This window comes from Hydractinia symbiolongicarpus, chromosome 11, assembly GCF_029227915.1.
Source record: "Hydractinia symbiolongicarpus strain clone_291-10 chromosome 11, HSymV2.1, whole genome shotgun sequence".
Classification (NCBI taxonomy): domain Eukaryota; kingdom Metazoa; phylum Cnidaria; class Hydrozoa; order Anthoathecata; family Hydractiniidae; genus Hydractinia; species Hydractinia symbiolongicarpus.
In genome coordinates, this window is record NC_079885.1 from 21,540,968 (window position 1) to 21,558,422 (window position 17,455).

The 17,455-nt window shown below is 33.2% G+C and overlaps 2 protein-coding genes across 3 annotated transcripts; both read right to left on the reverse strand.

The window, feature by feature from the left end:
- Window positions 1-84: 84 nt before the first annotated feature.
- Window positions 85-12,293, reverse strand: LOC130613977 (transmembrane protein 231-like). 2 transcript variants are annotated; one of them, XM_057435356.1, is made up of 8 exons: window positions 12,225-12,293; window positions 9,048-9,237; window positions 8,531-8,697; window positions 6,092-6,220; window positions 5,191-5,334; window positions 4,483-4,564; window positions 2,668-2,767; window positions 85-965 (listed from the first exon to the last, which is right to left on the reverse strand). In XM_057435356.1, the coding sequence occupies exons 2-8, from the start codon at window positions 9,184-9,186 to the stop codon at window positions 812-814; spliced, it is 915 nt and encodes a 304-aa protein (XP_057291339.1). In that variant the 5' UTR covers window positions 9,187-9,237; window positions 12,225-12,293; the 3' UTR covers window positions 85-811. The 2 variants fall into 2 exon arrangements, with proteins under 2 accessions (XP_057291339.1, XP_057291340.1); XM_057435357.1 differs by lacking the exon at window positions 12,225-12,293 and adding an exon at window positions 11,876-12,070.
- Window positions 12,294-14,614: 2,321 nt separating this feature from the next.
- Window positions 14,615-15,589, reverse strand: LOC130613517 (melanocyte-stimulating hormone receptor-like). Its single transcript, XM_057434850.1, has one exon. It carries the CDS (start codon window positions 15,587-15,589, stop codon window positions 14,615-14,617), a length of 975 nt encoding a protein of 324 aa, XP_057290833.1.
- Between the last annotated feature and the right edge of the window lie 1,866 nt (window positions 15,590-17,455).

The following is a 17,455-nucleotide window of genomic DNA, read 5'->3' on the forward strand; positions in this document are numbered from 1 at the left end:
TTTAGTTTTTTGTCAAAGCTCGTTTCGTAATTGAAAAACCGGATAATAAAAGCAGGTTAAAAAACAGAAAAAAAGTATAATGGCGGCATGGAAGTTATTTTATACTTCGACTTTTAAAAAAAAAACTTTTTACAATATTAAATAAATTACAGTCTAACTTTAACTCTGTAAATAATATTCTCCTATAAAAAGACTGATACGTTATTAACTCAATCGCGTGCATTGAACACCGATCTGGGTAAGCATGTTTACAAATGCTTTTTGTGTCAATTTCCTTTGGGGAGTTCGCAACACTCACAGGTTAGACAGATTTTTACTCTTTTAAAATTTCACAGGAAGTGTCTGGAAACGCTATTTAAAAACCTAGAAATCGTGTTTATTTTTTTTTTATTTTTAACATTTGTTAAAAATTTGATTAAAAAAGTTCAAAAATTTGAAAAGTAAAATAATTTTATTTAGGGATTAAAGCGATATCTCATTGTTGCCTTTTTATTATTTTAAGCGTGTCACAAAACTGAACCAACAATCGTTGCTTTTGTTCGGTTTTAGCGAGGCATTTTCACAATTTTTGTGATTTGAATACATTTAAAGCATTATTGGTTCTTAGTTTAAGTAGAAAAAACATTTTTTTTTCTAAAGCCAAATAAATGATAATGACAAAGAAAAAAGCAAAGGAGATTTTATGCTGATTTTCGTTTTTCTCCTAACTAACGTGGTTTTAATTTTAAAACATAGTAAACTCTTCTCGCCACCAAACATCTATGTATAACACCATATGCACGACTCATCGTCAGTTTGTAAAAACTAGCCTTCAATCCACGTGAGATTTTCGTGGAATCGTATTCACGAGGTGGTTTTCGTAAACAAACTTCTTTACTTGACCGAAGATATACAGAAATATAAGAAGTATGGCTAGATACTGAATCCAAGCGAATTTGATCAACTGCCAAAACCCAGGTCGATAGCTAAATACAGGTTAAGGTTAATCGCTAGGTATGGATGGATGAAGTCACGTTGTTTACAATCTACACATTACACGACAAAGTATTAACGTAGCGTTTCGAAATTTGTAGCAATAAAAGTTCGCCGCTTTTTCTTATGTCAAAGGAAGCCGACATTCTCTTTTTTGTTTCATTGGGTTCGAAATGTTTTAAAATGAATGAAAATAAAAAAAGAAGAAAATTTCTTTGACAAAATATTTAAACTACAGATACAAATTTTTTTAACCGGTTAAAATTCCTTAAAACCAAGCTTGCTGCCCCTCAGACAATTTCCCCCGCTAATTTTCTCCTAAATAATTGTCCCCACCCTCCCCCCTGGACAATTTCCAACTAGGATAAATTCGATTTCGACAATTGACACCCTGGATAACTCCCACTTTGGACTATTCCCTTTCAATTATTGCCCCCGGACAACTAGGATAACATTGCCCCCGGAAAACGCCACCGCAACAATTCTTTGCCACTAAATGACACCAGAATTTTTTATTTGTTTTTTATGAAGAACACGATGGAAACATGTACGTACCGTCACGTTGCTTTCAAGTAAATAACATTTATTTAACAATAATTATCGCATTTTGTGACAGGACTTGTGCGTGCTTTAAAAAAGCGCAGTTGGACAACATTCGTACACTTTTCGAGTACTCAATTCACGTCACAATAAGAACTCCAGTCAGTAAATATCCGATGTGCCAATGTGCCAAAAATGGGACAATTGTTCAGGGACCAATTCACCAGGGGGGTTGATCAAGTAGGGGTGGAGGTAATTATCCAGGGAGGAAGTGGAGGAGTTAGGTAAATTTTGTGAAGGGGAAAATATAGAGGGGGTTTATCCTAGAATCGCGCTAATGTATGGCACCAACTTTGGTGATTTTTGGGTTTTAATTAACAGGCTTTTTGCAAGCGTAAAATTGAGACATGTGTTTTAGTGCAGGCATTTTGTGACTTTTTCCAACTTTTATCTGGGCTTGTGACAAACAGATTTTTTTAACGATTTTTTTTTAATTTTTTAAATATCGAAAACGTCAGACATCTACGTGAGATGTTGTATTCACATCATGCATGTTGCAAAGGTTTATGGGTACTAGAAATACAGAACAGAACAGATTGGAAGGAAATATCCGTTTAATGTCATTCGTGATCCCAACTCGGTCACTTTTAAATGCAATATTCCACAGATGTACCAAGTAACATGAACATCAATATTTCTGGAAATAACGGGTTTGTGTATCGTTGAAATAAGAATCTTTATTTGAAATTACGTCATTCTTGACTTCAATGACGTAATTAAACCACCTTTTGTGTAAATGTACAAACTTACCAAGAATCAAGGTCATAGCCGTACTTAAACCTAAAAACTTAAAGTGCATTGTAAGATGACAAAAATGATCTATTTGTGGCTTGCTAGCCATCATTTTTCATCCCTATGACGTCATCAAATTGATTTTTCACTGGGAATAACTTGCACTACAACGTTCTACAGCTATACCAAGTCTGTATGGCCCGTCCCCCAACCCCCGAGTACACTGGGCAAAAATAAGTTCAGTTAAAAATTTCCCTATTTTTCGCTTTGTTTTAGTTTGTAGTCTGCACAAGTATATACATCTACGGAATGTATCGTGGATAAGATTACAGATATCACCACATAAAAAATATGAAAGGATACATAATTGTTTCCTCTGGGTATTCTATCTTGCCTTTAATAGTGAAAGGAGAGCCAAGACCACTCCTCCATACAGGATATCTTCCAATGTAATCTGTCGTAACTATGAAAAAGTTATCACAAAATTTGTTTCTTCGTGAACGGTCAAGACAATAATTTTACTGGATAAATAAAATCTCGGCATTATCAATTTTATACCTTCCCTATTCACAATTTTATTTCCAGGAAATTTAATCATTTCATTTTGGCAGGTTTTATAAAATTCCTACAACACTCTTATCCTTGTCAACGCAATTTGATTGATTGATTGATTTTATCAAATATCCTTATATTTTGTGGCACTTCGTGGCAAAAAAAGTGTATCGGAGATGACAATTTTCCAAAAGTTATAAGCCTATGTCTATGTGCAGAAGTTTTTTCACATCTTCAGCGAAGTTAGGTTTCTTAAAAAATCAGACATTTTAAAAGAATATTAAAAAATTACTAAAATTTTGGCATCCATGTAAGCTTCAAAATCTTCTGACGTATCCCCGAGTAATAAAAAGTTAATTCATTGTCATTTCCCTCAGTAATAAAAAGTTCCTTATTTTGGTTAAAATTCTTTATTTTGGTTAAAATTCCTTATTTTGGTTTAAGTTCCTTATTTTGGTTAAAATTCTTTATTTTGGTTAAAATTCCTTATTTTGGTTAAAATTCTTTATTTTGGTTAAAATTCCTTATTTTGGTTTAAGTTCCTTATTTTGGTTAAAATTCTTTATTTTGGTTAAAATTCCTTATTTTGTTTAAAGTTCCTTATTTTGGTTAAAATTCCTTATTTTGGTTAAAATTCTTTATTTTGGTTAAAATTCTTTATTTTGGTTAAAATTCCTTATTTTGGTTAAAAGATCCTTATTTTGGTTAAAATTCCTTATTTTGGTTAAAATTCCTTATTTTGGTTTAAATTCCTTATTTTGGTTAAAATTCTTTATTTTGGTTAAAATTCCTTATTTTGGTTAAAATTCCTTATTTTGGTTAAAATTCCTTATTTTGGTTAAAAGTTCCTTATTTTGGTTAAAATTCCTTATTTTGGTTTAAGTTCCTTATTTTGGTTTAAATTCTTTATTTTGGTTAAAATTCCTTATTTTGGTTAAAATTCCTTATTTTGGTTTAAATTCCTTATTTTGGTTAAAAGTTCCTTATTTTGGTTTAAATTCTTTATTTTGGTTTAAGTTCCTTATTTTGGTTAAAATTCTGTAATTTCTAAACCTGTACAAACTAAACTTGGAAATAAATTTCACAACTTTAATTTTAAACAAGAGTCCTTTACCACTTAGCTAAAAAGACAGAAAGTGGGATTTCTGGTAACTGCTGCGCTATAACACACCTCACTTCATAGTATACGAAGCTGTAGAAGTGACATGCTTACAAACTACACTTTTTTTAAAAACAACGCCAAATTTATGATATCGCCTGAAAAAATATCTTCAATATGTTAAACAATTTGTTTGGCAAATAATGCTCAAATAACAAAAAAAATTCAAAGTGCGAATTTAAGTCCTTTTGTCAGCGATAACTCCTTGCCATTAAACTTACAGTGGCACTACATAAGAATTTGACATAAATGGACAAAGTAGATCGAATAAGTATGACTGAAGAATAAACTAAACAGAATATATACAAAAATTCAAAGCTAATCTAAAAGGAAACACTGAAATAAACAATTGTCCCTGTATAATATAACCAAGGTACACAATAAATAATCTTTGGCCGTTTTTCTTAACTAGCTAAACAGTGTTTTGGGCGAAATTCAAATAATCAATTATACATAAAAAAACTCACCTTTTCTGCCTTGATACCTTTCAAAAATAGTTTGCAGCTTCAACTCATTGACGGTTGATGCTTTGGGGTCGATAATTGAAGTCTAAAATCATAAAAAAAGCTTGCAGAAACTGGCATATTTTTATTTACGTACGCCATTTTCAACAAAAGCTTCCCCTTCCTTTCTCAGGGTGGCTACATATTAAAGACTACGCAGTTTGAGGACAATTTAGGAGGTTTCTGAGTCAAATTGTAGGAGAAAACAGTAACATATACAAACTATCTCATATTTTAGAAGATTTCGCTTTGATTTTAAGAAAAATCAATATTTTAGGAGGTCTGAAAAAAAGTCATCATGTTTAAAGAAACAATGATAAAATAAAGAATTTTTTTTTTCTAAAATATTCTTTTAATAAATTGAAAAGACTGGAATCTCACAAGCTTTTAAAAACAGAAATTTCCGTACTCAGCAATCGTGCGTCTTAGAAGCAGTGTCCACTACAAAAAATGCATGCACAAACACAAAATAGCACCAATCTAGGCAAGTTCATTGGCTAAAATTATGAAATTACAACCAGCGCAGCCACAAGCATTACCTACCTGTTGCTCAATATGGACTGCTTCGATACGCATGCTAAGAGAACGTAGTAACCTAAGTGCTATCGGTTGCACGCCCAGCAAAATTCATTGCAGACACCTAGCATGTTTGATCAGAACACTTTTACTTACATTAAACTGAGTGTAGGATCCTTTATGAGGTAGGGGTGCTTTTTGATGGAACCGTAACTCTCCTTGGGTGTAAAAATCTTTCCCCGGTGAGGGAGATGTGTAGTAGATGTAAGCTAGAGATTCCATTTGAAGGCTTGTGAATTTCTAATAAAAAGTACAGAGTAACATAAAATAAGATTGAATGATACAACAGAATTAAAAAAATGGATAAGATACTAAGTGGTTTCCCTGTGGTGGGGTTCTTATTGTCTGCAAAATTTTTGGGATGTTGACCTCTCGAAGAAAATACTAATTTGGTTTACGTGCACTCGTGTAAACAGGATTAGAGTCAACACAGTTTTAGGTCTAGCGAACAAATGGCAACTATCATCTTGCCATGATTCTTTGTGGTAATCATTTTAACTAGTAAAGTTTGAGTTTATATCTCTTAATAGGTACCAGTGGTAGAAATTAATAAACATAACATCAGAAAATTCAGTGATCCACCTTTTGGGCTCAAGAAAAATGCACATAATTATTTTTCACGAGAGTTTAAAGTTGCGTTTTTGGTGTATATATAAGTAAATTAGCTTTTGTTTATCATTTTACAAATTTAGACCACAAAATGCTTGTTTAATCTTATTCACTTGTGCAAGTTCTGGTCAAGGCCGAACCGTGTTTCGCACTGATTGTGTTTGTGTGACATTCTACAGTTTTTCCTCTATCTTAAAGTAAAAGCACAAATATTACTATGAACAAGATATAGTGTACATATACTAAAACCTATACTAAATAGCCTTTATGCGTAAGTAAATGTTTCAAGGTAAGCATCCTATCCTAAATTTACACCCCTAACCCTCAGCAGCCTCTTCCCAGAAAATTCTTAGACTATAAAAGTGGGTAAAAAGGTAAATATTCTTACATGAAGTTTATAGTCGAAAAAGAAAAGAAGTTGAACAGATTGTATCTCTTCATGATCCAGTAGTGGAACATCTATGTCGAACTGAAAATAATCTTTTCTTCCATCATAATCTTCGTCCAGTTCGAAGGACTGAAACATGTGAAAGACAGTATAGGATTGTATGTTTTGTTAAAGCTAACAATAATCTAATCGTCTCAGTTTGTATAGATTCGTGCTATCCTGAAAAAGCTTTGGTGTATTATATATGTTACATTATCTTAAAATGTTGCTAGTTCCAATTCCACATTTTACAAAAATCTTAAAGTCGTAATAATTGCACTAACAAAAAGGCGTTATTCCACTTGATGTTTTATTATGAAAACAGATAACTCTCCAATATAAAACAAAAGCAATGCACTTGCTGACGTCATTAAAACCAACAACAAAAAATTTATAAAATATAACAAAAGCTTGTATCTTGTTAATAAAACTAGGCATACAGTCATACAGATGTTTCACATTGTTTGAAATATATATATTTTTAATAATAACACAACAAAATACACAGTGGATGATGTTAGCCAAAAATTTTATCTCTTTCTTAATAAACCTTACATTGATTTTTAAAGGACCCTTTAGCTCTCAGGAGTTCTGGCAGTCAACCAGTCAGGTGACTTTTGTCTAATTTTTAAACAGTAGATCTATGTGACCAGTTATCTTAGGGTTTAGGGATTTAATAGAGCAATGGAACCAAGGGCCTGCTCTGAAAAATATTAGGTTGAGAAGGCATCTTTAAATAGCTGCTGACAGGGTAAATATTTACAAATAATTATTGTATAGATAAAAAAAAGTTTTAAATCTCAGTTGGGAAAACATTAACCAACTAGAATGAGGCTGCTTGCCTTTACTTAACCATTATTTGAGGTATCAGGCGCCAAAGTCTGAAAAGTCATTTTAATTTGTTTGCAATCATTTTATTAACCGTATTTCCAGTAGAATATCCTCTTGCTGGCAACATTGAGTAACCTAAAAAATTTTCCCCTTTTGGGACATTCTAATAATTACAGCATATAAACCTCATTTTGTGTATTTTAATCACTTACCAATGCGAGTTATGAAGATTCATGTGAAAGAATAGTTTTTTTTCTGTGTATAAATTTCCTGTCAAGAAGCATTAAATAACTTACTGGTGGTCATAGGAGAAGCAATAATAAAAACAATAACTTCCAAGAGTCTTTTATATTGCACTTGTAGTGCATTTGTATTGCATTAATAAATAATGATAATAAAAAGCACAACTAATAAATAAGTGGTAATCGAAGATTGTTGCATGGATAGGCAGCGTTTCAAATCAATGGTTTGGGTACAGTTGTGCTTTAACTGATCTGCAGTCGAGTTTAAATTAAATACGAAAGTCAAATAGTGGGATAAATTTTCATTCTTTGTTGCATAACTTTGGTCACTATTACATCTATTGAAATTGCTTGATTGTTTTTTATCCCATCATTACATGCAATACTGCAATTTCATACTTGATTATACATGTTGATCTGATTATCATGTGCAATACCGCCTTTACCTATCTAAACCTTTAAACTAATAGAATGGATTGACAAATTTTCATGAAGGGTCAACACAGTTTCGTAGACATTGACAAATATATGACCGAAAGAGAAAACAATCCGTTGTCAACTGTGTATTCTTTTAAATCAATAGAGAGAATACAGCAATGGCATAAAGAAGTCTTACAAGCCAAGTCAGTCAGTCAGTTAACCCCAGAAAGAAGAGAAGCACCTATCATTAATAACCAACATTGATCAAAGAAAAAACTTAAGAATAAAAAATTTAACCAAAAGGAGCACACACCTTCGCACGCCATTCAAAATTATAAGGGTGCGAACATCACACACCTAAAAATTGTGAAGGATCATGGTGTGCGAAGCTTACGCACAAGAATTTTTATGCCTGACCCTGGAAAACGGACTTTCCTGATTGTGTTGCTGGCATTGTGCAAAATTCTTTTTTGGTTTATAACACCTGATTAGTGAGATTTAAAGAGAATGTACTAAATTTCCTGTTATTTGTTTTAAATTGCGCTCGTTCTTGTGCTAGCAATGGTGTTTTAATTGTCTTCAAATGAGTGGTTAAATGCCAGATAAGAAAATGTTATATTGGATCTTTAATGCACTTATTGAATATAGTAAACTTGTAATAGCTTATATTTGTTATAGTTAACTGTATTGCCCATGGGTTGGACATTCTAATAATTACTGTTTTTAAACCTAACTTTGTATATTTCACTCACTAACGAGTTCAAATTATGAAGATTGTTGTGTAAGAATAGTGTTGTATCTTTTCCATGTATAAATTTTAGGTCAAGCACATAAAACAACTTATACAGAAAAACTCATAGGGACTCAATAATTCATAATACATTTAAAAATTAGAATAAACTCTTACCCTTATAGTTGGAATCCTAACTTTATCTCCCAATAAGAGGTTAAAGTTTGGGTAAGTACTATAACCAATTAGTGAGCCTGGATCTGAACCTTGCACCAGCAATATGAGATGATGTTTATAATTTACTTCTGGTTGCTCACGATATGTGCTTTCTTTCAACCAGAACCCTGTAAAAATCAAAACAACCACATGTATTTTAGAGGATTTGATTTTTTAATTTTGAAGAAAAATAAAAGCAAAGTTTTTTTAATTTTTTTATTTAGGCTGTAATTATCTGATAGCTATTTTCAACTAATTAATAAAAGAAATCCTAGCATTAATTAACTAAAAAGACTTTACCACAGGTTTAATACACCACAGTATAACTTTTAACATTTATAGGTACCATCAGGGTTGCTATAACCCTGATGGTAGCTATAGATGTAAACAAATAACACTGCCAATCATGTATAACATATACCAATGTATATATATATATAAACTTATAACAATTTTAGATGCTAAAATAAAATTTTACCTAGACTGTTATATGCCAGAAAAAGAGGACTCAAATATGTAATACCAATGACAAATATGCTAAATATGGTTGCAAAACTGCAAATGTGAGCTCGAAATTGTCTGGTTACGACTTCATTGTGTACATTGTAAACAACCATTGTACTACCATTTTAGTAACATCACACAAACTATAATGTGTCTTCTTGTTCCTATAAAAATTCAAAAAATGGATTTTGTGTTCTGGATTTCATTAGCTCTATAAGGTAGCCTTCGAAATTTGTTAAAATCTTTACAATTATATACATTCTCGAAATAGCTAAAATTCTGATCCATTTTGTATGTAAATATTCTGATTCGTTTTAGCCAAAATTTTCTATCATAAAGATGCTGCAGTATACAACATTACAGGCAGATATATGATTCCAATTAAGCTTTGTACAATAGAATTTTTCAAAAATTAAAACATAGTGAAACCAGAAGAGTTGGATAAAAGTTTGATCTTATTAACTTTTTACTAAATAAGGTCCAACAGAACTAACAATAACTAATCTTCCACATAAAGTGACCTGTAATGGAAGCTTTCCATATGAAATCTTTTATGAAGTTTTGCCCTCTTTATTTTATTTTAATAAATTATGGTACAAAATTAGCATTAGCATGTCGTTAAGAGGGAGAGGGTCAGTGATAATTTTATTTTATAAGGTTAGCCTCACTAATTTGGGGGACACAACCTGTCAATTGTACCTGTCAATTGTTTCAAAAAGAAACCACAAGGTGGTTCTAGAGTATTTAAAGCTTTCACCTGAGCTTTGACAGGAACCTGGGTTTTTTTGAAGCATTTGACTCCATTTTGTTTATAAAAAAGTGTATATGTATTCAGATGCTAAACCACTTGGTAATGTTCCTATACTGAATGCAAAGAGATCACACTTGATTCTTCTTATTTGCATTCTTGATAATCAAATTTTATATCATAGTGATTTGCTTCTCTTTTGCTTGTTGTAGCTATGTTTTCTTGGTTACTTGGGTTTATATAGCAAACACTATATATGTGCACAAAATTTATGTATATTTTTTGTGACGCCGTAGATTAGTGGTTATACAGCTCTCATACTCTGTGCAGGAGACCAGGGTTCGATTTTTCTTGACGGCGATTCAACATAACCTAAGCCATGTGAGGGAAATTGGGAAGATGGCACACTGTGTGGGCCGTTGGATGTTGCCGGGAGTTGTCTAGTTGAGCGCGGGCTCTAATTGGGTCTGCGCAGCTCAAAATGAGCATTAAATACTCTAGGACTCTCCATCTAAGCCATAGCCCCTCCTGGAAATAATAAACAGGGTATATCCCTTGATATTTGTGAGGCTAGCCAGGTAAAATATGCAAATCTATCTCTATGTTTGTTAACATAGAATATCTGTTGTGCTGGTGACTGTACTTGTGTAAACAGTGAAGTGTTGCGATTTTTGTTTTGTAATATTTCTTTTTTGTAATGTATGTAGCATCACAAAAGTGTGGAAACGTTGCTGCACCTTTCCAATCAGAGCAAACACCCAATTAACCTGATTAATCAACTTGCCTAGTTAGTCAACAAGAAGTATAGCTCAGTTAGTCAACGTAAGGTAGCTCAGTTAGTCAACGTAAGGTAGCTCTGTTAGTCCATAAGGGGTTCTGTTAGTCAACGAGAGGTACCTCAGTTAGTCGGCGTGAGGTGGCTCAGTTAGTTGACAAGAGGTAGCTCAGTTAGTCAACGAGAGGTAGCTCAGTTAGTCGACAAGAGGGAGCTCAGTTAGTTAACGAGAGGGAGCTCAGTTAGTCGACGAGAGGGAGCTCAGTTAGTCGACGAGAGGTAGCAGCTCAGTTAGTCGACGAGAGGGAGCTCAGTTAGTCGACGAGAGGGAGCTCAGTTAGTCGACGAGAGGGAGCTCAGTTAGTCGACGAGAGGGAGCTCAGTTAGTCGACGAGAGGGAGCTCAGTTAGTCGACGAGAGGTAGCAGCTCAGTTAGTCGACCTGGCTTAACTAGTCAAGCATCCTGCTGAAATCATTGTAAATTGCAGAATAGCTTCAACATGGAACAAATCTGTGTTCTTTATAGAAATTCTGTCCAAATATTGTCGTATTTAAAGAGCACAATCAGAACTTATGGGATAGCAGTCAAAAATTGTGACAACTCACAACAACAATAAAAATCGAACTTTTGATATAACATCTCTATTTTTTGAAGTTAATTGGGGTCAAAAGAACAAACAATGTACTTTGTTATGTAGTATGGGCCAAATTTGCAGCTTACTACATAAACATTTTAGGAGTTTTCTAAAAGTGTCAGCCACATCAGTTTAAGCTGAATTCAAATACATTTAAGGACTTCTATTTTTTGGCTAAGGGCTCAAATTATTATATAAGTTTTAAGTGTTACAGATAAATTGATTATATATGAGTTCTAGGAAGCAGCTGACATTTCAGGAATTCAAGGATGTCTCCTAACATGCGTCAAAGGTAAATGGTTTGATTAGATTTTTTGTTATGTAAATGCTAGGAAGCTAGGAAGTCAGACTGAAAAATCATTTCTATAACCAATTGTGTGGCTTCGTAGTAGAAAAAAGCAGAAGAAAAAGAATTAGAATTAATTAATTAAGAATTAATTGAAAAAATTTTTAGGTTCATTCATTTTACATTTTTTTATTCCATAAACACTTCATCAGATGCCTTTAAAACGTGTTTGTGGCTGAAGAAGCAGTTTAGTCACATTTATTGTATAAATTTTATTGGTTGGCACACCAAATATATTCATTCAATAAATAAATAAACTTTCAAAATAAAATTTCAAAACAATGTCATCTAGTAATACCTAACACAGTACTTAGCAAATTGTCAGCCACAAGATGGCAGCCGCTACAAGAAATTGTTTTGCAAAAAGTGTTGCAGTATATGTAGCTATAACCCCACCACAGCTGCTGAAATTGAAAGTGTCGTTTGTGTAGTTCTTGAAAAGACTATATTTGATACAATTTGCTTGATAATTTTATAGTTAAATGAAGTTACACAACTGTATACTTCAATGGTTGTATTTGTCTGTGGAATTACGGAATTCAGTTTTTATCAGGACCCCCTAACTTATTTGACACCCTAGAGTACTCTTGGCGGCGTATATCCTTCGAAACTAGTGAGGCTAACCACATAAAACATAAAACACACACTACTAGTCTTCCAGCATGCTTCTTTTCATTCGTTTCTTTTCGTTGTTATAAACCATTTTGAATTCTTGTAAAGTGATCACCAAATCCATTGTGAAAAACGGGGGATTTTTGGGGGAATGACTGAATCGACAGAAAATTTATGTATTTTTTATGAATTATGAAGGTATTATGCAGTATTATGCAGTATTATGCGATATTACGTTGGTTATGGATTATTAACAGAAAAAATATGTATTTGTTATGTAGCGACAGAGAGTATTATGAAGGTATTATGCAGTATTATGCGATATTACGTTGGTATGGCCATCGCCAAAAAATTTATGTATTTTTTATGAATTATGAAGGTATTATGCAGTATTATGCAGTATTATGCGATATTACGTTGGTTATGGCCATCGACAGAAAAAATATGTATTTTTATGTAACGATAGAGAGTATTATGAAGGCATTATGCAGTATTATGCGATATTACGTTGGTATGGCCATCGACAGAAAATTTATGTACTTTTTTTGAATTATGAAGGTATTATGCAGTATTATGCAGTATTATGCGATATTACGTTGGTTATGGATTATTGACAGAAAAAATATGTATTTATTATGTAGCGACAGAGAGTATTATGAAGGTATTATGCAGTATTATGCAGTATTATGCAGTATTATGCGATATTACGTTGGTATGACCATCGACAGAAAAAATATGTATTTGTTATATAGAGAGGATGTCGGATAATGCGGTTTCATTTGTCGGTTCCATTTGGTTGGAGAAGTATGACTGAACGTCTGTCGGCTTTTTATGTCGATAAAGTATGAAGGTTGTTAGTTATGTTGTACGTCGTGTGTCGGGACCACTTAGCCCGGTGCTAAATGAAGTCGTTGCCATTTTTGGGACAGGGAGGTAAGGTGTGCAGGACTTTTAACGGGACAGTTTCAAGAATTTTTTAGTCAAATTCGCAAAATTAAATCTACGTAAAACTTCAGACGCAAAAATTTAGAAATATATATCCGAATGTGTACTTTTTCAAAGACCGATTTTACCGATTCATCATCGCCATGCAATATGCAGCAAGCAAATGCGATAATCATTTATGAAAGTTTTTGCAACAAACACTTCATTTTATCTCGTAATACCCGTCGCACATAAAATGTACAATCAAACCTATCTATGGCGGACATGTCATGCCACCCTATAATAGCAGACACCAAATTGCAATATATTTTGTACTTATTTCACGCATTTGCCACGGTCATTCATTTCTCCGCCTGCACACGGGAAATTCAGTCTGCGCATGCGCTAACTTTTAAAATCTCGAAACGCAAAAATTCCGTGGCAATGATGACGTCATAATATTTTACCCCTGTCGGCAAAAAATACGTTCTTGACAATGAAATATTCTTCTTTCGTTTTCTTGCTTTTCGCCATAGCCACCAACAATTTTTTGTCTTCGCCAACATGTTATCAAACATTATAAAATTAAAACAAACGCTTTGTAGTCATGAAAGTCAGCCTTTGTTCAAAATCAGTAGAGCATCCAATTTGTAAAACGATGTTTATCAGGCATGCGACGATGTCTACCATCTTGAAAAAATTACACAATATTTCGCGAATTTTGCACACGCGCATTCTAAATTTCACATTCTGAATGAACGTGTTGCCCACTTTATCATATCGATGTATCGTTCAAACTCGATCAAACTCGATGCCGTAAATAATAGGCGGATTTACATTATTGCGTATCGTTTCTGTAAAACAAATTAAACCTCTAGCTGACAGTTTTTCCAAGAACCAAAGGATACCGCTGTAGACAGGAGGTCCGTCTGTGCGTACACTTTCTGACAATTCATTGCTCGACAAATTAAACTAGCTTATCTATTTTGAAATAACCAAGATAAATCTAAAAACTAATGAGTTCCCCCTTTTTTAATTTATTGGGCTCATTTTGTTTTATTTTTCAAAAATTTGTCTGCCTGCATGTTTACTGCGAACTTCTTGTTCAGTTTGAAGAAGATTCGCATCTCGAAAAGTGTACGCTGAACGTCAATCCCCAAGGTTTCGTCGCCCCTCTGAGCCGTCGGAGCAGTCAACAAATTCATCAAAAAGGCAAAACGACCTGAGAACGAGGTTTTTAGCTATACACTCCAACATTAATTATGGAATAATCAAAATAGTGTTGCAGGATATGCCTTTTACAGAAATATCAGAATTGAATTTAGTAATTTTTGTTAAATTTCTCTTTTTCAACAGAAAATTAGCATACACACAACAAAAAGATATAATTGGATATCCACTCCTGGTATTTCGTTCTAAAACATTATTTGTGCGGGGCTCCCAGATAGGACCCCGTCTAAAATAATTTGAGTGGACAAAGAAGTTCAGTCGTAGAACAAACTTATGTTCCAGTGTCATAAGATCTACTATTTCGATAAATATTTACGTTTGCGACTTCGTTAGTAAAATAAGAAATATGACTGGTTCCATTTTGAGACACGGCATAGCTTGACTTCTTGCTGCACAATACTCTGTGATATATTGTCGATAGTTTTTGTCGTAAGACTTTACGTACATCCTTTTGAAGAAACGTATACACGCAAGGATCGGTAATATAATTTAATTCCCAACACATTCCAATAATGCTCTCCTCCACATCACTTCCCATTTTGTGGATTACAAACCGATACGCGTATAATATATCGGGAATAACCACAAGTAGAACAAAAGTTGCGATAATTATAGTTGTCACAACAAACATCTTTTCTCTGCCTGCAACACCAGACGCTACTGTTCTGCGCTTCCTAGAAGCTTTGTTAAAGATATATGAATACGTTATAAAAACAGTGGTTAGAATTATACCATCCAGAATCAAGTATACATATTTATACCATGTCTCAAAAAATGTATCTGGACTCAGAAAGAAGAATGGAAAAACAATAATAAACCCTCCAATCCATACAACAACTATACAATACCGTGTTCTTTTTATAGTCACAATGCTATGGTATTTTAAAAGCAACACGAACGCTAACAGTCTGTCGAATGTTAACATAAATAAAACTGCATAATAAGTGAAAAACAGACCAGCAATAACCTCTTCGCAATATACAAAAATATTTGAAGTCTCTTCATCCAATCCTGCAAATTTCACAATCATATAGACAACATCAACAAGAGCTATGAGAACTTCTGATAGACTCATTGAGATTAGAAGCGATATTTGACCCATATTACGTCGAGATTTGAGCTGTGTCAGCAGGTACATACCAAGTAAGTTGAAGACTACTGACAATGAAAGCATTGTTACTGAAATTATATCTAGCACCAACAATACATAGACTGGATCCTCTTTCGTTTCTTCTTTTAGTTCCATAGTGTTGATTGTGGTATCAAACCACAGAATATCTTTGTCCTGAAATCAGAAAAACTATTACAAGTTGCTGCCAGTGGTCTAATGTCTCCTCTTAAAACGTACAACTTAAGTATACAGCTCTTAATCTCAACAGTAACCAAACTAAAAAAAACTAATTTTCAGGCTCCCTTACTTTTTTTACATTTAGAAAGTGTAGGAACGAGATTGAAAACAACAACACTTATTTCTGTTACGTGTTTCACTTAACAAGTTCTTCTTTAGTTTTCTTTTATCTCGTCTTGTTCATTTATTTTACCTTTAGTTCAAAATATTATACTATATTGTTATCACTTAAGCAGATTTAGTTTCTCATCTATACTTCAATTGAATTTCACTATTAATTCACATTTTTAAAAATTTTGTAATTCGGAAAAGATCTATTGTAAACAAAAATAAAACAAATATATAGCAAGAGTGTATGTTAAAATATAGCTACCAAAATCAATATTAAGGAGTCACAAAATTGTGCGTGGTAGCATAATTCAAGGGTTGTTTCCATTTCACTGCGTTTTCCGTTATAACACACGTGCTTCTCCGTTAGCGCGTGTGTACTTTGACCAAATCTGTAATTTAAATTAATCCTAAGGTCCCTGATTACCCACGAACATTGAACAGGAATCAAGGTAGGTTAGCTACGTTGGAATCTGCAACCTTAAGGCTACACACCAAATGCGCTATTATTACACCATTGTCGTTTTGTGTCACGTTACACAAGGGTTAACGCCACCACTTACTGATGAGAGAGGATGGGTGTGTCGACGAGTATCCGTTATATTTATAGATAAGAAAAAACATTTTTTTTCAAAATTTGAGAGTTTTTATTGTGAATCCTAGCGTAACTGATTAAGATTTAGAAAGAATTAGTATTTCAAATTCTCTAAAAAGACATTTCGTATAGGTAATGATTTTTTGTCGAAGAAAATTAAAAAAATGATGCTTTTTGCCAAATTTTGCGAGTTAGCGTGCTTTTTCAGAGAATATTGTTTGTCTTTCTCAATCGATTGGTTTCAAGAACGTCCTATCTCCTTTCTTAGTAGCAAGATCTTACTTCCTAACTAATATGCTTTTAAGTGAGAGACCACCCAAACAATTACATAAGATTTTAGGGGTTGAGAGAGATTTTTGTGTACTGTTGTGGAAATTAAAAGAGGTGGCTAATACCAAATTTTAGGCGTTATGTAATTATTGAATGATACATGAAAACAAATCAGTTTTAATTAGATGTGTATAAAAATTCTTTATAAATTTGACATAAAGTCACCCTTGTTTCCAGAGATTTTTGCCTTTTCAGTAAGAGTGACGGCATCATATCAAAAAGACAAAAATCCCTTGGTACGAGGACAACATCGAGTATTTCATACTAACCGTTTAGACTGTTGCGCGATGCTATCATGGAAGATGTATTAAGTAATATTTATGCTAAGAGTTATTATGAACTAGCCTAAGAACAACTAAATTATAGGACAATGGTGGACAGCATCAATGCACGCAATAGTCCTATTTGCTGCTTCAGTATGTCAAGAATTACTATGACTATTTTATGTAAATATTACGTGACTTGATATTATAGTATTCATCGTTAATACACTTCCGTTGATTTGTTTCAATTAAAATTGACAACTTAGAAATTAAAGCCGATTTTAGAAGACTATACATATCTTCATGGACTATAGGAAACCTTTTTTTGCAGAGCTTCATTCTAAAATCACGTACATGTACGTACACGTGTTAAACTTATTCGTCTTTGCTCAATTGCTAACGGAGGTGAAAATCATGCTGTGTAACACGTGTTACGACATTGTATTTGTGTTGTTAGCCTAGCGACGT

Bases quoted from the DNA above. Each gene is read 5' to 3' on its own strand.
- LOC130613977 (XM_057435356.1), bottom strand. From the start codon at position 9,186: ATGGTTGTTTACAATGTACACAATGAAGTCGTAACCAGACAATTTCGA. The intron at 4,565-5,190 runs GTAAGTAAAAGT...TTATGATTTTAG, and splicing joins GATCCTACACTCAGTTTAAT to ACTTCAATTATCGACCCCAA. The intron at 966-2,667 runs GTATCCTTTCAT...ACCTGTATTTAG, and splicing joins TACCCAGAGGAAACAATTAT to CTATCGACCTGGGTTTTGGC.
- LOC130613517 (XM_057434850.1), bottom strand. From the start codon at position 15,589: ATGGAACTAAAAGAAGAAACGAAAGAGGATCCAGTCTATGTATTGTTG.